At 43.8% G+C, this 23,448-nt stretch overlaps 1 protein-coding gene across 9 annotated transcripts in view; it reads right to left on the bottom strand.

Annotated features, from left to right (window-relative positions):
• Positions 1 to 326: 326 nt before the first annotated feature.
• The window catches only part of UBP1 (upstream binding protein 1), a 69,556-nt gene continuing 46,434 nt past the window's right edge, over positions 327 to 23,448 (bottom strand). For 4 of the 9 annotated variants that reach the window (XM_027088299.1, XM_027088300.1, XM_027088303.1 and 1 more), the window contains 13 exons: positions 21,699 to 21,804; positions 20,411 to 20,517; positions 17,915 to 18,067; positions 17,702 to 17,812; positions 17,152 to 17,259; positions 11,896 to 11,999; positions 9,564 to 9,618; positions 9,223 to 9,316; positions 6,162 to 6,252; positions 5,296 to 5,405; positions 4,109 to 4,251; positions 3,352 to 3,403; positions 327 to 1,337 (listed from right to left, as the gene is read on the bottom strand). In XM_027088299.1, coding sequence (XP_026944100.1) covers positions 1,300 to 1,337; positions 3,352 to 3,403; positions 4,109 to 4,251; positions 5,296 to 5,405; positions 6,162 to 6,252; positions 9,223 to 9,316; positions 9,564 to 9,618; positions 11,896 to 11,999; positions 17,152 to 17,259; positions 17,702 to 17,812; positions 17,915 to 18,067; positions 20,411 to 20,517; positions 21,699 to 21,804 — 1,272 coding nt within the window. In that variant the 3' untranslated portion in view covers positions 327 to 1,299. Of the gene's footprint in view, positions 1,338 to 3,351; positions 3,404 to 4,108; positions 4,252 to 5,295; positions 5,406 to 5,557; positions 5,640 to 5,868; positions 5,995 to 6,161; positions 6,253 to 9,222; positions 9,317 to 9,563; positions 9,619 to 11,895; positions 12,000 to 17,151; positions 17,260 to 17,701; positions 17,813 to 17,914; positions 18,068 to 20,410; positions 20,518 to 21,698; positions 21,805 to 23,448 lie in introns of those variants that run through there. The other 5 variants (XM_027088301.1, XM_027088302.1, XR_003429027.1 and 2 more) reach the window with 4 other exon arrangements.

Here is a 23,448-nt window from a genome sequence, read left to right on the forward strand (position 1 = left end):
CTTCTTTTTCTATAAAAAGAGTGCCTCTTTCACAAAACCAATGCTTGTTGGCCAGTATACTTTCCAAAGGGAATCACTGTTTTTGCAATTTTTTCTACTATCAATCAATCAATCATTATTATCTCTTCCCTTCACCCGAAGCCTTCCCAAAATTCATCAGCAAGCATTGGTTTTGTGAAAGAGGCACTCTTTTTATAGAAAAAGAAGCTATTATGTGGTGTATAAAAAAGTCCCTAAATAATCACCAGAATGTTACCCGTGATTGTACTAAAGCTCCATATTAGAGAAATGTGAGGAATTTTGATGGTACAATATAGTGTTTGTGATGTCTAGTGTTCCACAAATAAATTTCAACTCTTGATAATGAAGACCCCTTAACACCAAGTCAGAAACTATCACACTGTTTTCTCCTGCTTAGGTGTATTTCCAATGTTGGGGACAGGTCTTTAAAAAAGTTCAACAACAGTATGGTGCAGGGTGGGGTGGGTGGTCAGAGACAGAGAGAGTGAGGAAAAGGAGAAAGAAAACCACATGAGTTTAAAAGGCATTGGGGCTTCAAAAATGAAAACCAAAATGCTAAAAACGGAAGCAGAAGCAAAAAGTTTTTCAATAAATCTGTGACAAAGCAAAAACACAAAAGTCTTTGTACCTATTAGGATTTACACTGATCCTCTCACCAAGGTACTCTTGATAATGCAGTTTGCTTCACGCCCCTCTTCCTGGCTTGGGGCTTCTCCGATCTGGCATGATCACGGCAGATGCGCACCCTTAGACATGATTTTTTCCAAGAAGGCGCCAAGCCTCTCCCCTGACCAGTGATCGGCCCATATCAGCGCCGGCCTCCCTCTCTCCACACGTGGATTTGGCACTGGCCCCGCAGCAGCCAGTGCCCCCCCACCCCGACCCAGGTCAGCATAAGGTCCCGGCAGCAGAAGCCGAACTGGCCCAGAAAGGTAAATGCCCACAGTACGTCTTTACATTCATTTCCAAACCGCATACAGTGTAAAAAGACAGCGAAGGCTGCTTCTAGGGACTGTGTCTACTGGCCTCTCTGGCAGAGAAGCAGGCGGCCTACCTGCACCGGGGCCCGACGTGCTCACTGTCCCGGGCCGAGGCCGAGGCAGTGAAGCGAAGGAGACGTGCCTCTCATCCAGCTTGTGAGAAGGGTCATCCTGTGTTTTCAATATGAAACATTTCATACGGTAAAATCCAATCCCAAGACTTCTTGGATTCAGTCTTCACACACTTTTAAGCGTAACTTTAACTGGTGCTGAATAGAGTTCAGACTACGTCAAGACGTCACTTCAAAATTATGTGGACGCCACCGCCGTTTTCAGCTGTGGAAAAAAGAAAGGGACGTTAGGCTCAATTTTTTACCAGGCTGGAGAATCAAGACTACGTTGAACACTCCTAGAACTCTACAACCCCCCGCCCCAGTTCAGAGGGTACCTTTAAATATTCTAGAGGAAAACAAGCTAACTTGCTCCAGTCCCTCTTGCCTACGGCAGCATCACATGCACATTCCCTTGGCCCGCCCCACCCCCGACCTGAGGGCAAGGCACAGGGCACAGACTATCCAATGAACTGGGTGCTTACATCCACCTTTTCTGGAAATAATTTTTGAACTCCTCAAAAGTAGATCTGAAACATTTTTAAAAAACACATCACTACTTTTGCGCGATGGCCTAGTGTTTCTCGGGAGATGGCGAGAAGCAGCAGTACAGGCGGTCATCAAGGAACAAATGAATTTTTCCGTAAGGACCAATGTCTGAAAACAGTACACTGAGCAAGCCGGGGACGTCCTGTGATGCCTGACACCAGAAACCCCACCGCCTTCACAGGACGCAGCCACACGTTCACTGTACGAGCTGCCTCTTTTATAGACAGTGTGAGTTTTGCAGAGTAAAAACTGCATTGTTTTGAGAACGAAAAATTGAGCCAGAAGGGTGCTAAACTTAACATGTCTGATGAGAAAAGATAAAGTGGGCCAGTTCACAGACTGAACAGCCCTGCACCGCAGGTTAACTTGGTGGCTTAGGAGACACGCCAGGCACAGGGTGAAGTCCTAACTTCAGCCCCTCCCTTCTAGGTGGGCTGCTCTCTTCCCAGGAAAGGGTGACACGTGACATCATGCTCTTTGAGGTGCAGCTTTAGATCTTAACTCATCAGACTTTCAAAGGTCTCCTCTCATAGTAACTTTACATTTAAAAAACCCCTCCTTTATCCAGCCCTGTAACTGGAACTCTACTGAACCCCGTCTGGGCCTGCTCTTCACATTCTCTCCCTCCATAACCTCAAGAATTTCTACTGCTTTGAGTCACGGCGGACACACTGAAGGCTTCCAGGTTTACACCTCAAGCCCAGGCCTCTCTTGCCAGCCCCAGCCGGCTATGATTTCCACGTCCTAAAACAGAAGCCTTGGCCGCTTCCCCCAAGCCCGCCTACCTCTCCACCGGGACCACCGACCACCGCCTGCCCAGCTGCTCCTGTGAGAGTCACAACCACTCCTCCCTCCAGTGTGGAGCCCAGCAGGGCCCTGTCTATCAGCGTCCAAGATCCCGTCACCTCTCATCTAGATGACATCTCCTGCCTCCAGTTTTCCCACCTTCTTATCTGTCTCCACAGAGTTGCGAGTGGAAGAAAAGAAAAATCTATTCACGTTACTCGTCTGTTTAAACATCATCACTGACTTTGCAATGCATTTCAAATAAAATCTAAACTCCCACCACCGCCAGGCATTGCCTACCAGACCCGCCTCCAGCTCTGCTTGTCCTCGCCCTGCACAGCAGCCACGGGCCCTCTCAGGCCTCCAGAGCAGCCACGCTCCTTCCTCTGCACCCGGCCCCGCGCCAGCTGGGGTGCTGCTCCTCGTGCGTTCAGTTCCCCCTCAGGCTCCAGGTCTCAGCGTTCGTGACAGCTCCTCAGAGAAGCCTCCACAGCTGCGTGGCCCCCTCATCCACAAGCAACCCCACTTCCCCATTCATTCATGGCACTTAAATTACCTATTTGTAATCTGTGTGTATCTATGGACCAATTCTGGTTTCCTTTCCCCACTACAGGAGGGGAAGACCTTTCTAGCACCAACGGCATGTGTCTGACATGAGGTGCTCAGTAAAATGTTCGCTAAATGGACTGGGGTTTTTCTCCAGGCATCCAGAAGGACTGATTCCTCTTCCTTACTTGCTAGTTAATTTCCACAATATTTCAGTCACTAGAAATATTTCCTTGATTCCTTTTTCAAACTTCTTAAAATTAGTAAAGCCAGCATTTCCAAAAGTAAATTTGCAAGATGACTGCTGATTTCAGGCACACACTACCTTTCGTGATTCTCGCATTTCAAGACACACGTACCTTTTACTGTGGAGAATAAAAAACAACTCTCATCTTGAAAGTTCTGAACCATCTAGAAGGATAAAGCAGATGTATAATTAAGATCCAAGTGTCTTTTCTTAACTGAGTAAAAGTAGTAAAAGAAAAATGTCATAATCTATATATAGCCGTACAAGTACAGGACTCAACGGCCAAAATGGTAATTCAAATAGGCAGTGTGAGGTAGCAAGGGCTTACACCTGCTGTACTGGCCAGCTCGGTGCTGACCGTGCTTGCCCATGGGGGCCCCGCGTTCTGGTCAGTCACCCTCCAGCCCACGGGGAGGCATTCGCTGCTGGGTTCTGTGATAGTGACTAACAAAAAGTTGCTGCCAAAGTGCTCTTACTTGCTTGTCACTGAACACGGGGTGGCAGTGAACTGCCCTTCTAACCTCACAGCTTTTTAAAATCAGCCATCAAATAGTACACAAAAGGAAAACACATTCAAATGCCTTGCTAAAAAGGGCCAAAGGCTCGCTAACCCAGAGCCCCCCAGTGACCAGTGTCGGAGTTCAAAGAGGGCGGGATCGGAGCTCCGGTTCTCCTTTACCTGTATTCCTTCTACCACCCAGGACACCTAGAACTCTTGGTTATAAATTCTTCCCAATCTTGATTCCCAACTCTGAAAATGATTCTCATGAGTACTTGCCAAAGGAGTCACAGACTTTTTTTCTATAGCACTTCAGTAATACATATAAAAGTAAATATCAGTGTGAAAGGGAAAAGGGCATGCCAGTTACCTGATCGCTAACAAGAATGTGAATACCGGTGGGACCCTGTCTGTAAACCTGGTTAATTTGGTGGAAAGGAATATTAAACACCAACGCAAGTTTTCGAGCAACTTCTGAAGCAACCATTTCTTCTAAGTAGATTGCATGATAAACTGAAATAAAAAATAAGAACAGCATTTTAGCAGTAATCTTTGATCTATTTTCCACCTCATCTATTGGAAGATCACTGCTTTCAAAGTATTAAAGAAATATAAAAATTATAAAGATAAGAATACTTCTCCCCTTACTACCCATATGAATATAATAATACATTATCTATGCTCACACATAATTTAATTAACATTAACCTCTGTACAAAAGTATCTGAGGTTTTATCTTAAAAGCAAGCAGGAAGTGACTGCAGATGGGCACAGATGATCATTCTGGAGTAATGGGACTAAAACTGGATTGTGGCGATGGCTGCAAAACTGTAAACTGATTAAAGTATCGCTGAATTGTGCGCTTGCAGTGGGAGGACTTTGTGGTATGTAAGTTACACCGAAAGAAAGCCATTTTCAAAAATGCTATGTATTTCTAGCCATATATAAAAAGAACTCTAAAAAGGTCATAGTTTTTGATTCAGTAAACCTACTACTGGGAATTTATCCTAAAGAATAAAAGCTACCTCTCCCCTCTTCCTTTCCCCTAAAGAATTAAAAACAGTGTAGAAGACGGCACACGAGAAGCTAAGGATGTGGACCACGAGGCCTCCTGCTTCTCCACAGAAAGCCCAGCTGTTTTTGGAACACGTGACGATGCAGCAGCCCTTGTCTGCAAAGCGTCAGGCACATCTGCAGTGAGCCTGAGTCTCGCAGGTCCTGCTCTACTACTGACTCAAGCCAAACACGGATCAGGAATATCAGTGCTTTTACTTTGCTTCCCCAAACAAGGGTTTTTTCATGTGTGTGAGTACAGAAACCTTTGCTTAGAATTTGGAACTACAATTCAGGTAAGACTACAGAGAGGCTCTAAAGCAGGGGTGCCATACTCTGCCCTACACTTGTTCTTTTAAAATTAAATTTTATCATAACAACAGCCGAGAAGGGCCACTGCCTCTCACTGCTGCCAGGACAACCCAGTGGTCCCCACCAACTCAGAAGGACAGTGGCAGGAAGCCGAGTGTCCTGGCCCCCCCATCCCTGCCCGCCCATACCCACCGTAGGGTGTGGCGGCGCTGCTGTCGCCCCCGCCACCCGCTGCCTGCTGCTGCCCCTGCGGCGCCGGCTGCTCGCGGCAGACGTAGAGGGTCAGGCGGGGCCGCACCGACCTGCAACCAGAAGACAGCGCTTGTGAGCCGGCAGGAGGGCTGCACGCACAAGCGACAGCTACAAGAATCTAGGGTCTATTTCCTTAGGAGAACTTTACAACGTTACTTCATTATACGAAATAATTTACTAGGAAGAATATAAAAACACACACCTCACACCAACTATCACAGGTTATCACAGGTGGTCTAATCTGATGATCCAGACTCTAAACCATTGAGATGGTCGGTCAGATGCTGGTAAATTTAAGTTTCAAGATTATGTCAGCAATGTAACATCAGTAAAATTCAGTTTAATGGAATTCTCACACCACAAGTCTAGAAATACCAACGATAGTAAATGGATCTTAAAAGCCAGCACAGTTTACAGTTCTATCATTTTAATTCACAATTAGAAGTTTACATTTTTAATAACTGTTTAGTAGTGTCACATGACCTTGAAAACCATAGATTCTGTATAGCTCACCTAAATGAGAAGTTTGTTTTCTTGGCAACAAACCCAGTCGTCTTCCAGACCACAGTCCTGCCCATGTGCATTTCTAGTCTTACAGTCTACCTCTGCCCTCAGTGCCTGCATCATATCTGGGCCTGCCTGAAGGTGTACACAAAACAGTCTCCTCGTGAGCACGGCGGGCCAGCGGCCACAGCGCAAGGGCACACGCCGACGTGGCGTGGACACATCCTGCCCGCAGTCCCCACGCGAACAAGGGCACATTCTTATTTCAAGCAGAACAGTTCCTTTTAAACACGGTATTTTACCTTGACTTCAGTGAATTATAGAGCCGAATTCCATCGGCTGCACCACAAATTTGTACTAGATCTTCCTTTGTCAGTTTTAACAAGTCGGCACCTGAAGAAGAGCAAAAAGAATCTTCTCAAGGAAATGGGAGAAGAACCAGCAGTACAGGCTACTCTGCAGCATCTGTCTTCACAGTTTAACGTCCTTCGAAGCCATCGCCAGGTCTCCTGTGTATACACATACACATGAACAACACACACACACATACCTGTCCCTCACAGCCAAAGAGAATGCTGGCTTTCCATGTTCTCTATCAAGAAGGAACTCAGAAGCCCAGAGGCTGGAAAATCAGAGCAATGAGCCAAGAGCAAAGGGCCGACAGGAATGTCTCTTCCCAATACAGGATTTCAGTGCCTGCCTTATTCTGGCTGGGTGGAGCTCGTGAAGATGAGCATGATTCTGACCCCAGACAGTTCACCTTGAGATGACCCAGACCAATCTTTAATTTACAAAAGGAAGAAATGGAAGTCAGAGTTTGGGGGACCTGCCCAAAGGCACACAAGTTGGCAGCAGAGCTAGGACTAGGTCTCTTTTTTATTTAGTTATTTATTATTTTTGCGATACACGGGCCTCTCACTGTTGTGGCCTCTCCCGTTGCGGAGCACAGGCTCTGGACGCGCAGGCTCAGCGGCCGTGGCTCACCAGCCATGGCTCACCAGCCCAGCCGCTCTGCGGCATGTGGGAATCTTCCCGGACCGGGGCACGAACCCATGTCCCCTGCATCGGCAGGCGGACTCCCAATCACTGCACCACCAGGGAAGCCCCAGGACTAGGTCTCTTTATACTGTAACATGCTACATACAGTGCAACATTCTATAACAAACAACTCCATCACAGCAGCCAGTTTCAATACAAAAGCATGACAGAGAACTGCATATTATACTTAAGGTTTCCCCCATAAGTATTTGGTGTGTAAGTGACATGGTATCTAGCATTTGCTTTAAAGTAGGACAGAAAGGGAAGGTGGGGGGAGTGGGAGAAAATGACACTGATCTAGGCTGGACGTCTCTGGAGCTGGGTGTGGTGACACAGGAGCTCATCAGACTCTTTCTTCTATGTTTTACGTTTGAGTGTGTCTACAATCTTTTGTTTTACCTTTTATTGACGCTCAGATGTAGTTTATTGGGAGAATGAAGATGCCCTCTGGGATTAAAGCATGACCTCCATATGATAAATATCCACTTACATATGTAACGAGATTAATGGAGTTATCTACTTTTGAGGGCTTGAATGTTAAGAGCCTAATCATCTTCTAGTTTGTAAAAGGACAAAGACCAGAGAAGCACATCTCCCATGAGGCACGAGCACTGTTGGAGCTGTTTATGGAGTCAGGTAAGCAGAGACAGACGCTGTCATCTCTACCAGGGGGCTTTCCATACACACCTCTGCCAACAGGGCTCCCAGGAGCAACCAGAGACGTGTGTGCCCATCCTTCACCCACACACAGAGCTGGACAGACACTGCACAGCCCTCTCCAAAACATGACTGCCTAACACGCTAAGAGAAAGAAGCCTCCCTCTCCTCGCCTTTCTACTGTTGGGAAGCTCACAGGGGAAGGAAAAGGCAGGAGGCCAAGCCACCGCGATCACCACTCAGAACTATAACACGCATCGTCTGACAGAACAGGAACCTGGGCCCTCGTGGCAGAGCCTTCCGACTGTGCAGTGCTCTCCCTGTCTCCCCTGTGAGCATCCAAGATGCGCCCCACATCCCGCAACACGCTGAAATTTTTAAATGAGTTTTTCACAGATAAAAGGCTTACTTAATCATAAAAATGTGCATCCCAGCTAGCCAACGACTTTCACCCAGCACTTTAATTTTAAAGAGACAAAGCGCTACCTGGGGAATGACTAACCATGACACAAGCACAGAAATAAAGGGCTGATGTAATAGAAAACCACGTTCTTTGTGAAACCAGGCTTTCCTCTAGGCCAGCTGTGTGCACACATGTTCTCTCCTCTTAAAAGGCTCGAGCTGCATTTGGATGGTCCCCCAACACCATGGGCTAAGGAGAGCCAGCTGCTACTTCACCGTGGCCCAGGAGGAGTTTGGCCAGGACATGTTACTAAGTGTTCTGTCGGGAAAGGGTCCCAGGGCCAAATATGTTTAGAAAATGCTGCCCCTGCCCCAGCTGGCGTTATCTATTACTGTCCCTCCAAACAGGCTTCTTATAGCACCAGCTGAAGCAGCACCGCCCGGTCCTTTCTGAAATTACATCTAAATACTCCCGTAGCTTACTAGGCAAGAAAAAAACTTAAGTCTATAAAAACCATATATGAGTACATTCATACCCTCTAATGCTACATAGCAATAAAGAGGAACAAACTATTGATACAACATCTTGGATGGAAGTAAGGGCCTTGTGCTGAGAGAAAAAAAGGTAACATACTGTATGATTCCATTTATGTAACATTTTCGAAATGACAAAATCATGGAGACAGAAAATACATTAATGGTTGCTAGGTATTACGGATCGTGGGGGAGGGGTAATTAGGGAGATCCCTGTGGTGATGGCAAGATTCTGCATCCTAACTTCGGTGGTGGTGGGCATACAATCTATACATGTGATAAAATGACACAGAACTGTATACACACATAGCACCAATGTCAATTTCCTGGTTTTGATACTGTACTATGTAAGTATGTGAGAAACTGAGTGAAGGGTACACTGGAACATATCTGTGTTATTTTTGCAACTTACTGCAAAGCAAAAATTATTTCAAATAAAAAGTTAATAAAATCAAAAAAATTGCATATATCTATATACACGTATACAAAAATGAGGGCATGTAAACCTGGTGAAACAGCATCGAGTTCCTGTTCTGATCCTGCACCATAGGTCTGCAAGACACTACCACTGGGGACACTGGGCAGCTCCCTGTACAGGTACACAGGAGCTCCCTGTACAGGTTTGGGCAACTTCTTACGAATCTACATACAGTTACTTCCCCAAAATTTAATTACAGCTAATAAAAGTACAAAAACAAACGTGTGCGTGTGCACACACAAACACAAACATACCTAAAAAATTGGAGAACAGTCTTGTGTAGGAAGAGAATCTGTTTTTGAGCAGCCATTGTTGTGTTTCCTGGATCGTGGCTGAAGGCTGAAGTTGCTATTAACAAAGAAAATGAACACAAACAGAAGAAACTATTAAGGCTTACAAAAAATAATCCAAGTCACTGGCATGTTATAAAGAACATTTAAACAAAACACAGAAATCCTCCAGGTTTAAAGTTTAAAACACCCACGAAGAGCACAGGTGTGATTATTCAGTGACCCAAACAATGACTCAAACCCCTGTCAGAGGCTTCAAAATGCAGGACCCTGAAAGCATGATAGTTCAGGGTAAAGATACTTACTTCACTAGAGGCCTGTGAAACTCCATCTCCTTGATGATTTGGGGAAGAAGAATTGCTGGGGAGAAGGAAGGGGGGAAGGAAGAAAAGAATGATTATTATGATATATATTTTTTAATCAAGACATTAAAGGCTATTAAACTAGGTGAATTTAAAATAATACTGTGGGACAGAGCAATGTAACTATGCAAAAAGAGTGCACAACTGGTCAAGGAGTCAATATGTAGATAAGATTAAGACACAGAAGGGAATTCCCTGGCGTTCCAGTGGTTAGGACTTGGCGCAGGTTCAACCCCTGGTTGTGGAACTGAGATCCCTCACAAGCTGCACAGTGCGACCAAAAAAAAAAAAAAAAACAACAAAAAAAGTTAAGACACAGAGGACGGTTTAATTTGTGCCTTCTCCTCCTACATCTGTTCTAGTAAAAAAAGTCACGTTTCATGACACAAAAGGGCTCCAATGATTTCCAGGGGTGCCAGGAAAATGACAGATACTCATTCATTTTAGTTAGGAAAAAAGTTTGAGAATCAAATAAGATAAACAGTTGAAAATAACTGCAAAAAAATCTGATTATGAGCTATAAGAAATGATATAGTAAACCTAAGCCAAAATAAAAATAATATCCCTTTAATGAATATATTTATCCATGATTAAACAGGGTGAAATTCAAGAGAACAAAAGAAACAAACTTGTGCCACTAACCCTGTGTTTCCAGGGGAAAATGAGGACAGCTGCTCAGGGAGTGCATCCACCTTTCTGGTCCCTTCTTAGCACCTGTACCCCAGTTACTTAGGTTTACCATGTTGATTGTTTACTGTCCTCTGCCCACTAGAACTTGAGCTCCTTCAGACAGGGCTTTCTCTCACTCACATCACAGTACCCGGAACAGTGCTGGGCACCGTGGGCTCTCGGGAAATATCTAGTGAGCCTGTGTGTACACGAATTCACAGCTCCTCTCTGAAACTGTTGTCATTTTCTAGGATTATTCAGTCCCCTGCATGGTGACATGCTGGTCCCAGAGTCCAGGAGTGTCCCCCTACCCTGAAGCACAATAACCTACATGGAAACAAGCTGCCTCTTGGTCTATCCATCGCCTCTGGGAAAAGGCATGTTCTCCTTTGTTTTCTCACCAGACCCTGCTACAGACTGAATGTTTGTGTCCCCTCAAAAACCACAGGTGGAAACCTTACCCCCAACGTGCTGGACAGTATTAGGAGGTGGAGCCTTTGGGAAGTAATGAGCATTAGAAGAAGCTGTGAGGACGGAGCCCCAGGAATGGGATCAGTGACTTCGTTAAGAGTCGTAAGAGTCTGCCTCCTCCCCTCTGCTCTCCGCTGGGTGAGCACACAGGCTGGTAGCCTGCACCCGGAGAGAGTCCTCACCAGAACCCGTTCCGGCCAGCATCCAGCCCCTGGACACGCAGCCCCCAGGCTGGGAGAAATGAATTTCTATTGTTTATAAGCCACTCAGTCCCTGGTGTTTGTTATAGCAGCCCGAGCTGGCGTGACCAGAGTACAAAAATGAGAACCCTTTCCTTTTTTTCTTTCTTTTCCCCGCACCCCGTGGCTTGCGGGATCTTAGTTCCCCGACCAGGGACTGAACTGGGCCACAGCAGTGAAGGCACTGAGTCCTAACCACTGGACCACCAGGGAATTCCCTCCTTTATGGTCTTAACTTTCATAATTTTACTTCCCAGCAAGAAATGTCATAACAGCGGGGACCTTCTGATCTGACTACTCAGCAGGAGCTCCTGAGCAAAGCCCCAGGAAGGACAATCTCCCCGGGGCATTGCTGACCAGCAGCTAATAGTCAAGGCCAGAAACTAGGATGAACAGAGCCCACCATTCCCATTTCTAAAACCAGAGCAAGTCTTTAAAATGGAAAGTCCTTCCTTTAAGTTTTAAAGACTTAATTAAAAAAAAAAAATTAGTGTCTTTGGGAGGGAGAAGAAATAGGGTAGAAAATGATCTTTGTTCGACATGGTGAGCATTGAAGTGTACTTTACCATAAACTCAATTGTAACATATTCAAGTCACAGTTTCACCTTAATAACTCACTGTCCTTTTCTCTATCCATGAAGCCCATTAATGCTGATTTTATCTCACAAAGAATATACCTTGAAAATGCAACCTTTTCTATAATTTCCACAGTTGTGAGTGTGTGAGGCACAAGGGGGCTAGGAGCAAAAAGGCGGGAAGGTGAAGAAAAGACAGTTTTGCCCTGCAGCAGGCTATTTCTAATTACCACATACCCCAGATACACACACAAAGAGGCTGCGTAACTTGACAGGAAGGGACATAAAGGAGCACGGGCACTCGTCACGCACACCGGCTACCTGTCCGGGACGCTGCAAGCGCTCTGCTGCGGGGCCGTGAAGGTGGGCGCCGTGGAAGGGCTGCTATTCACATAGGCGGTGGGGGTGTCGGGCCATGGAGAGCACTGCGGACAGAAACAGAAATAAATTAATGGTTCGCTTCTAAAGTACATGGGAGTAATAGCCTTGTAATTCACTCTCTAGTCTGGCCAAATGCAAGATCGTGAAACACAAGACACCTAACATTCATCAAGCAACCTCACAGAAACGCATCAAACTGACTGGTGTGTGGCAGGGAAAATGTTACCTGCTGTGCGTGTCTAGACACTGTTTACTCTCAGAGAGGACCTGAGGTGACGACAGCAGCAAACATTTCTAAAGGTGTTTTAAATGTGTGCTTAAGTACAATGTGCTTTCAAGAACTTTCACCTCCCTCTTCATCCATTCCCCAGTAGGTACCTATCGAGGTTTAAAGAACAGCAGAGGCAAGAAAGGATTCAGAAGCAACGTTTGACATCGCGTGGTGACAAGGACAGTAGATCTGTCCCACCTAGTGCTCTTTCCACCCTCTTCCCCAAGGAGCAGCCTCACCGGTACCCATGTACTTCCCCGATCTCTCTAAGGTTCATGATCATCCCCAAGTAAGATGAGACAGGCCCAACATCAAAATACATCAACTGTGGATGGTACTGCCTGTAGCCATCTACCTACCTACCTATGTTTATTGTTCATACTTTCTAGAAGGAGCAGGGTGGACTTAAATATTTTTCAGCCCTTGGCACAATTCTGACCAAAAATAGAGCCAAGATACAAAGACACACTAACTATTCCAATTAGGAATACTGAAAAAGCTAAAGTCAAAACATGCTGAATAGGCCAGGGTGGCCTCAAGTGCTGAGGATGGAGGGAATTCATCTCACTCCACGGTATCCTTTCTAAGGCTGAGAACGCCCTGGGTTTCAAAGGTCCCCTTTCATAAGCACTCTCCTCCCATTTCACACACAGACGGCATCCTGTCTCACCATGGCTGTGGGGTGGAAGGCTCTGCCAAAAGCCAAGTTAAAGACCATTCAGAGAAATCAGGGTAGACACTAAGAAAGTACACGACTCTAAAATTCTTCTCTACGTCAGGGGGTTTTCAATTCTTTGCTTTCAAAATAATTCAGGAGGACATCTTGTCAGCTGACAGACACTGAAATAATTTATTAGATCATACAAAGAGAGATCATTGGAATTTCTGGCAGGTATCTCAGAAGGAGTTCCAAGACCTGAATGACACTGCTGAAAGAAAAATAAATTTATCTAAACAAAGTTTCTCTTACCTATAAAAAATCTAGAATTTAAGTATGTTCTACCCTGTCTCATCATTCAAAATGCATTTCCAATAACATTTCTATTTTTATAGTTAAAAATTATTCATCAAAATTTGTATGATTTGTTGTTTTGATAAACTGGTAAAAATAATAAGTTTTAAATTCCTCAACTGACTTAAGTCTTACATGGTCACAGGAAATTTTAAAAATTAAATTTCAAGTTATATTGTTTGTTGTAAAAAAGTAATTAAGGTGACCATTAAAAGATTTCCAGGCATGAAAGTATGTCCTATTTGGACAATATTATTTAAGGGGAGTGAAGGAGAAAACATGAGATGAAGAAGGAAGAGCAGAGTAAAATTTCAGACTTAACTAAAGTGATGGCTTCACCTTAAGTTGTAAATACAGATATTCAAGTATGTCAGAAAATTGTTTCCTTTGCAGCTATTTAAAAAAAATTTTTATTGCAGTACAGTTGCTTTACAATGTTTTGTTAGTTTCTACTGTACAGCAAAGTGAATCAGCTATATGTATACATATATCCCCCCCTTTTGTGAAATCCTTTGGAACTATTTAAATTTATGATGAAATCTTTCAGATGTCAACCTAAAAATGTGCAAGGAGTATATTCTTTTTCAAAATTCTTTTGAGTGAAGTTAAGACCACTAGTGTGAAGGACTCTGAGCTCAGAAACCAAGTCTCCCCAATGGTTACAGGAGCTTCAAACAGCGTGTCTGACACCCATCAACAGCATGGGTACAGGGCTTCCTTGGTGGCGCAGTGGTTAAGAACCCGCCTGCCAATGCAGGGGACATGGGTTCGAGCCCTGGCCCGGGAAGATCCCACATGCCGTGGAGCAACTAAGCCCGTGCGCCACAACTACTGAGCCTGTGCTCTAGAGCCCACAAGCCACGGCTGCTGAGCCCACGAGCCACAACTACTGAGGCCCACGCACCACAACAAGAGAAGCCACCGCAACGAGAAGCCCACACCACAACGAAGAGTAGCCCCCACTCGCCGCAACCAGAGAAAGCCCACGCGCAGCAACAAAGACCTGATGCAACCAAAAATAAATTAAAAAAAAAAAAAGCATGGGTACAAAGAAAATAAAACAAATCCCATCATCTCAACATTCTTTACAACTACCCATTAGGTATCCCCTCAGAAATGGGGAAAATGACTGCAGACTTAATGTTTCAACTATTATCAACTTTCAAAAAAGAAATCTAATTTGGCTGGAATGCATTGCTAAACCCTCTCTGCAGGTTGTACCAATTTCACTATAAATGACATTTTACACAATGCCCATTCTTTTTAAACTAGGGTCTTTTGTTTTTCTTTCCAGTTTACAAAGTAGTACCTCCCCAGCTTATACAGTTTGAGGAAACCAAGATGCTGTGGGCCGCCTGGCAGGTCTCCTAACTTGCGGGTGTCACATGCTCATGGTCACCTCTACTACTTGGAAGATCTTCCCGCTACACCATTCTCCCCAGATACAAAATATTACAACACGGCATAACACGCACATCAAAACCGTATAGACCTTTCAATATCATCAAGTCTCCCCAGATCTGCTTTGGTAATTATTGCCAGCTGTTTGAGGAAATAAAGCCATCAAAAGCTCCAAGTGAGCATGGCAGGTGATACAGCAAAGACACCAAATTTACTGAAACTCCATAAACATACCTATTTCACTTTTACACATCTAGATTCTTCTAGCAGTAGAAAAGCAGGGCTGTTTGACATCTAAAACTTGCCCAATAAGTAGGAGACTCAATTCACAGAACACAGGAAAACTAGCATTCAATGAAAACTGGTCCTGTTAGGAGGCCTCTACTTTTAGAAATGATGGATTCCAAGTTCTTCAATGGCCAGGCCGGATGAAACACCAAGGCTCTCCCACCTGCTTTTTTCGTAAGTTTCTCTTACAGTCTTGACCCAGGAGAGTACAGGCATACCAAGGAATATTTTCAGTGTTTCTTCTACCTTGTCATTCTTCCCTATCTTTAAAAGTAAGCAATGGTACTGATTCATCAAGGCTCCAGCGATATCTGGCCTGGCCTTGTAGAGTCACAGCTTTGGTACACTATGAACAAAGTCCCTCCCCAGGCAGATTAGAAAATGAGGACTCACTGCAGACTGTAGACACTGGCAAGCCAGATTTGAGCCGATGAAATACAGCTCAGATGCAAAGACCAACAGAGACACTAAGGGTTTCGTTGTGCTGTGGCTCTCGGGAACCTACAGTGCTGCCTCTATTCAGTGCAGGACCATCTCACGCAGCGCCATGTAGCTTTGACAGGTAAGTCTGGATACCCTTTCAATTGAAAGCCAATTGTAACTATCAGAGAACTGTAAGAAATGCTGGCCGCCTTTTGTAGGTGCTTGAAGAAATATATAAAATGCTGCGGATTTTCTTTTTTAAGGGATTCATCTGTACCTTGCTTTTAATGAACAGGTTTCCAAGAAGACCTCTAACCACCCCTAGAAGTATCTTAACCAAACCAAATGCAGCCCTGGGGAAGCAAGCAATGCACACTTGGAAGATGTGAAATCCCAGGCCAGTGAACTGCTGACGTTTTGCATACTTTAGACTTGCATCTTCGGATGAGCTCTAGGCTATAACAGATTTAATTTACAAATTATCAGAACCATTCCTTTTAATTAGTTTATAACAAAAGGGGAAAAGTGATTTGAATTACCAGTGTCTCCCAAAAAAAGTTTACTAAGAACCATTTGTGTCTTCAGCTGGGAAATTAGGAGAATAAAAAGATAAAACTGGAGGGGCGGGCGTTCTGGGGAAGGAGCATACAGTTGTTCCATACAACTTCTGATTTGAATCAAAAAAGCCCACTTAAAGAAAATGCAACATGGTGTGCTCCCCTGCCCCTCAGAGAGGACATTTTCAGTTTTATTGCATATATTATTTAAATGCATATAGAAGCATTTAAAATATTTTCACTCAATGCTTTAATTTGGAAATAATGTTCCTGTGATAATGCCTGTGGCTTTCATAGTCTACAGATAATTACAGATACATGTGTAAGAGTGAAAACTCCATTTCTGGCACCTTGATAGTATAAACACTGCAATGATGAAACAGTAACCATTAATATGTATGATAAGTTATTTTTAAAAATTATTTAATGTTCTCTGTTTACATTTACTGCTGGTATATAGCTGATCTAAGTTTATATAACAAGATAACCCTTTGTCAACTGTTTGATGAAGAACTGTGTTATAAAATAAAGATCTGCTCTACTTAATAAGCTGGCAAAGTTCATATTCAACCAAAACCCCCCTGGACTACAGTGGGGAACCAGGGCTGAGTGTAGCAAGGTGTCCTATGCTGGCCTGAAGCATAAGGTCACAATGCAGGTGCCAAGAGGAAACACTAATGCAGTCAAGGATTGTTTTTCTACCAGTGCTGCCAATCAGGCTTTTAAAAGCAGACACATTCTTACGCTCCATGCAGGGAAATGGGACACAAAGTACTGCGTATGTTAACGTCAAGCTTGCTGCCATAATTTCTCCAAATATCTGTGACACTTTCTTATCAGTTACACACACGAAAAAGCAAAAACCTTTTTTAATTACACAAAAATAACTATTTTACTAAAGAAAGTATTTTCAATTAATTTCAGTGCTCGTAAAGCAAGTGTATGTGCAAAGGAGAGAGAGGGAGGGAGGAAAGGAAGGAGACAGGGAGGGAACACATTTTTGAGTGTCATTTGTTTTCTCTCCAAAACCACCCAATATGGTCAACTTTGTTTGAAAGTGTTAGATTTAGGAAATTTTCCTCAGTGAGGAACAAACAGAAAGCAGGAAGTCTAAACAAAAGCAAATTAAATCAAGACAAGGACATAAAAAACAAATTTGGCTTTACTTTTCAGTGGAAGTTGGTCCTATATCTAACACTGCACAAGGTTTCTTGCACAATGAAAAGAGAAGCAGAAGCCCTTACACTGCCTCGCTTTGCCAGAGAATCACCGTAGTCTGCTGGCAAAGTCCGCTTGCTGGACTTTTTCTGCTCATGTTCAACTGCATCTTCAATTATAGGCTCAAGCCTCATCTGGACAAACACCAAAGATTGGGATCAATGTCTTTTCATTATACAAAGAAAGATCTAATACCCTGTTTATGCTTCTGCCGTCCAATTAAACAAACGTATGACTAGCAGGATTCAAAGGTAAGGAAGATGCAAAACCCCAGCAGTGACAAACATCGGACATTCTGGGCCCCAACATAATTTCTATCAACTCCAAGGATTTTAAGGTCTGTTTCTGAGACCTGATTGGGATTTCAGCATCTTCGTCCACGATCCCACCCAGGAAACGAATCTATTAAAATCCCCAAATTTAAAGAGAATATCTTCCCCACAAATTTCACCAAGAACATTATGTCAATCTACCACCCAATCTTCCCAGACCCTTTGCAGCCAAACTCATCCTCAGAGGTGGTGCCAGAGTGCACAGCCCGGCTTCTCCTCAGAACCGGAATGGTGCCCGCATTACCTCTGTGAGGACCGTGGTGTCATAGGACGGCTGGTACTTCTCCTTCTCATGAGCGGTTCTCTTCTCCATCTTCTCTCGATCAGTTTTTTGTTTCCTATCTGCACCTTTCGGCTTAAAAACAAAGTAGACTTTTTCATCTATCAGGCTTCAGACAAACACCTTTACCAGCAACACTGGGCCTCACTTCCTCAAAGCCTAGTTTCCATCTCTTACCTTAAAAACTTTGATTTGGCAGCTAGCTGAGTGTAGATGATCTGTGTATTCTCCATTTTCATTCTGCTTAAAGGTGTCAACCTGGATCCTAAAAGGCACTCCCTTTTCACCTCCGTGCTTCCGGGGAGTAAATTCTGTGCTGATGCAGTGTACCTAGAAAATGAGTCAGGCTGAAATGGATTCAAAGTCTTGTCCACTGATTACCCTTCTACTTTGCTCCCTTTCAGATGTTGGGCCACAGGTATGAATTCAAGATCCTTTAAAAGGAACTCCCACCTATTACTCAGGTGTCTGTTGTGAATTTCTAACTGTTTTAAACATGTATGACTTTCCTTTCACAAATCCAGCTGAGCCCTCCGGAACTTTGTGGGAATGGGCTCTGCCCCATTCCAGTGCCCTCCTCGAAGGCAGGACTTGCTCCAATGATGAGCGCATCAGTACAGTAGCTTCCTGTGTCTGTCCCCTACTCCCACCCCAGACTGGACCCACGGTCCTCAGCCTTGCGTGGGGCTCAATCCACAGCAACCATCACCTTGTTACTCAGAGCCGCTGCTGTTTGCCCTCTACTGCCATCACCCCAACTCCAGCCAGCTAGTCACCTCACTGCTGTTCCTACGGTCATCAACTCGTGATCCTTCGCCTGGGGAGCTTCCACAGTCCACCAAGCCCACTCCTCACTCCACCTGCATCCATCTGAACTCTCCTGTCAACGCTTCACAGTTCACAGAGGATCCTGAGGGCAGTATTCATTTTCCCACCACTTCTGCCCACTCTTGCAACAACACCATGGTGACAGCTCCAGGGCATGGCACAGTGTCATTAACAAGACCTTGGTAATTTCTGACTGCTACACACCCCCTCTTCTAAGGACTCAAGGTTAAAACTGATTTCTGCACCAAGACTGTACACAGCCTGAGAGGTAAGGCCAGCTCTTCCATTGCTCTCATTCACCACATACCCAGTCACCCTGTCAGATGAACAATATGAGAAAATATTCAACTAATAGGAACCATGGCCCTACTGATTATTAGCTGATGGGTGATACTACTTGGAAGACCACGAAAATGCAAAATACTAAATTCTCTATAGTTCACACAAATCATAGCCTACTTCGGCCAGTCAGCAATTAACTGATTTTCCTTCTCTATATAAAGATTACCTACTCAGTAGTTTTCATTTCACCATTTACAAATTTGAACATACTATTAGAATTACTGTTGATTTTATTTTACATATAATAATACCATATCTGTTTTTCAAAAACTAATCTCTTAGGACAGCAGTCCCCAACTTTTTTGGCCCCAGGGACTGGTTTCATGGAAGACAATTTTTCCATAGACTGGGGGTGGGGTGGGGATGGTTTTGGGATGATTCGAGTGCATTACATTTACTGTGCACTTTATTTCTATTGTTATTACATTGTAATATATAATGAAATAATTATACAACTCAGCATAATGCAAAATGAGTGGGAGCCCTGAGCTTGTTTTCACTTGCCACTCACTGAGAGGGTTTTGATATGAGTCTGCAAGCAATTGATTTATTATGGTCTCTGTGCAGTCAAACCTCTCTGCTAATGATAATCTGTATTTGCAGCCGCTCCCGAGCGCTAGCATCACAGCCTCAGCTCCACCTCAGGTCATCAGGCATTAGATTCTCATAAGGAGCATGTATCCTAGATCCCTTGCATGCGCAGTTCACAGTACGGTTCACATCCCTTGCATGCACAGTTCACAGTAGGGTTCATGATCCTTTGAGAATCTAATGCCGCCACTGATCTACAGGAGGCAGAGCTCAGGTGGTAATGTGGGTGACAGGGAGTGGCTGTAAATACAGATGAAACTTCGCTCGCTAGCCTGCCGCTCACCTCCTGCTGTGCAGCCTGGTTCCTAACAGGCCATGGACACTAACAGTCTGTGGCCCAGGGGTTGGGGACCCCTGTCTTAGGAGACACAAACTGAGTATTCATGGGTGAAATGAAATGCCTGGGTGCTGCTTTACAGTATTCCACCAATAACCAAAAAGGGGAAACTACTAATAACTGTCGAAGCCAGGAGATGGGCACAAGAGGATTCATTATTATCCTCTCACTTTTGTGGGGGATTGAAAATGTCAGTATTAAAATATTTTTAAATAAAGCTAGACAGAATCTTAAAACTACACTTTTTTCAATCATATCCTTTAAAACAGCAGGTTTTGTTCAAGAGAAATGCATCTTAAGAAGAATGGAAGTTTTGATTATTGTTAGTACCAGTGGTAAAAGTGATATTTAAATAATGCTTTACATATTAAGATTGTCTTTATAGGTTAGTCCATAAATGATGAATTTAGTAGATTAACTCTAACTTAACAGAGTGTGTTGTGTGTATAAAAAACATTACAAGATAGTTTACAAATAAGTATTTAAAGAAAATGATATCACGTATCAAGAATTCAAGCTCACCCACAGCCTCCTGAATGACGCTAGTATAACTCTAATAATGTAAGAATCCAAACCTGAATGAAAGCAGATGTGCGTTTTGCAGGATCCCACAGAAATTCAACTGCATTTAACTGGCTTGGATTTGTCTTTGTGTCAATTATTCCCACAGACATTGGAATATCTGTATTTTAAAAAGAAGTGACACAGAAACAAAACTATGAATGATTAAAAGGTTACAATCTACTATGATTCTGTTCTAATGAAATTATTATACCTCCCTGCTGAACTTTTCCCTTCAATGTTCTCCATGGTCAATCATTTCAACATAAAAACCCACCTAATGTGTATCATACTTTCTCCCACCATGATTTCTATTTCATTTTATTAAGAATATGATGGATGATGCCAATCAAAAATGAAATAAATGGTTTAAAACTCATAAAATTCCTGGCTCAGTTTCGTTAAGCACCAAAAACAACTTCATTTTTAACTATAAAACTACTCAAATAGTATGGAGGTTCCTTAAAAAACTAAAAATAGAACTACCATACGAGCCAGCAATCCCACTACTGGGCATATATCCTGAGAAAACCATAATTCAAAAAGAGACGTGTGCCACAATGTTCACTGCAGCTCTATTTACAATAGCCAGGACATGGAAGCAACCTAAGTGTCTATCAACAGATGAATGGATAAAGAAGATGTGGTACATATATACAATGGAATATTACTCAGCCATAAAAAGAAACGAAATTGAGTCATTTGTAGTGAGAGGGATGGACCTAGAGTCTGTCATACAGAGTGAAGTTAAGTCAGAAAGAGAAAAACGAATACTGTAGGCTAACACATATATATGGAATCTAAAAAAAAAATGGCTCTGATGAACCCAGGGGCAGGACAGGAATAAAGACACAGACGTAGAGAAAGGACTTGAGGACACAGGGAGGGGGAAGGGTAAGCTGGGACAAAGTGAGAGAGTGGCATGGACATACATACACTACGTGTAAATGTAAAATAGATAGCTAGTGGGCAGCAGCTGCATGGCACAGGGAGATCAGCTCGGTGCTTTGTGCCCACCTAGAGGGGTGGAATAAGGAGGGTGGGAGGGAGATGCAAGAGGGAATGCATATGGGGATATATGTATGCATACAGCTGATTCACTCTGTTATACAACAGAAACTAACACAACACTGTAAAGCAATTATACTCCAATAAAGATGTTAAAATACATACATACATAAAACAACTCAAGTCACACAGGTGACTAAAACTCTCTACGCAATCACCCATGGTGTGGTGCTAGCATATTAACAGGTATAGCTAAACAACTGCCTCATCTCTCCGTGGTCTTCTGACTTGTACCTAAATCGAGGAGTCTGTCTCCTGGGCGATTCCACTTCCAACCTTCAAGTTGCTGATGCTCTGTATATTGGAGCCGTCTGTCATGGAACACAACTCTTATGATGCTCTATGGAATAAGTAGGGGAAATGAGCACTTCAAAATTGTTCCAGCTAAAAAGCACAAGTGTTTTCACTTCTTATGCATTAGCCTATAATAGAAAAGCATACAAAAACAAATTCTGGGGCTTCCCTGGTGGCGCAGTGGTTGAGAGTCCGCCTGCCGATGCAGGGGACACGGGTTCGTGTCCTGGTCCGGGAAGATCCCACATGCCGCGGAGTGGCTGGGCCCATGAGCCATGGCCACTGAGCCTGCACGTCTGGAGCCTGTGCTCCTCAACGGGAGAGGCCACAACAGTGAGAGGCCCGCGTACCACAAAAAAACAAAAACAAATTCTGCTTTAAACATTTTGTAAGTGTTTTCAAAACACTGTTTTGTTCTTGGATACCTGGGTATGGGTACAATTATTTGGTGCAAAGAATTATTACTATCATTTTTTTTAACTTTTTTTTTTTTGATGTGGACCATTGTTAAAATCTTAATTGAATTTGTTACAATATTGCTTCTGTTTTATGTTTTGGTTTTTTGGCCATGAGTCACGTGGGATCTTAGCTCCCCGACCAGGGATTGGACCCACAACCCCTGCATTCGAAGGTGAAATCTCAACCACCAGACCAGCAGGGAAGTCCCGGTACAAAGAATTATAACTCAAAAATAACAAGAGCAAATAAAATGGATTCTTAGGTTAAATTTTTTTTTTTTTTGCGGTACGCAGGCCTCTCACTGTCGTGGCCTCTCCCATTGCGGAGCACAGGCTCCGGACGCGCAGGCTCAGCGGCCATGGCTCACAGGCCTAGCCGCTCTGCAGCATGTGGGATCTTCCCGGACCAGGGCATGAACCCGTGTACCCTGAATCGGCAGGCGGACTCTCAACCACTGCGCCACCAGGGAAGCCCTCTTAGGTTAAATTTTTATTAAAAAATTTGATACTGTAATTCAAAATTAAGGTCCATGTCCATAAAAAATTAGTAAGAATTATATTTCTATAAAGAAAACATCAGGGAATCCCCTGGTGCCCAAATGATTAGGGTTTTGCGCTTCCACTGCAGGGGACCCTGGGGTTCGATCCCTGGTCGGGGAACTAAGATCCCCGAGTGCTGTGAGGCACAGCCCCGCCCCCCAGAAAACAAAAGTCAAGGGCAGGGGGGTAAATCTGCCCACCACCCCAAAAAGAGAACCTATATGCAAAATTCATCCTCAACTATTTAACCTGCAAGTGAGATTATCTGAGGTAAGCAAGGGAAAAACAAAACAAAACAGATAAAACACAGGTAAACTTCATCCAAACACTCAGGTTCATTCCTAGGGAAGGCTTTAACTCAACGCCACAAACTCTAGGCCATTCTCTGCTCTCCACCCATCCCACCCTCACCTCCCACAGGTTTGGGCTGCCAGCTGCTGTTCCATTCCAAGAACAGGATAACAGTCATCAAAATGGATTCAGATACCAGATTTGCACTAATTAGTGTTTCTGACATGTTTATAAATAACTGTTTCTCAGACTATGATGCAGTAAGATAATCGTATTTCCAGTAGACGCTCTGCTGGTTTGAGCAGGAAATAACTTGTTAGCGATACATATCAATACTATCTTTAGTGCCCCTGCCTTCCGCACCCCCAAAATGCTGTCCAAAACATAGCTGATAAATATTT

This window comes from Aethalodelphis obliquidens, unplaced genomic scaffold (assembly GCF_003676395.1).
Source record: "Aethalodelphis obliquidens isolate GAN/ISIS:26980383/991018 unplaced genomic scaffold, ASM367639v1 scaffold62, whole genome shotgun sequence".
NCBI classification, from domain to species: domain Eukaryota; kingdom Metazoa; phylum Chordata; class Mammalia; order Artiodactyla; family Delphinidae; genus Aethalodelphis; species Aethalodelphis obliquidens.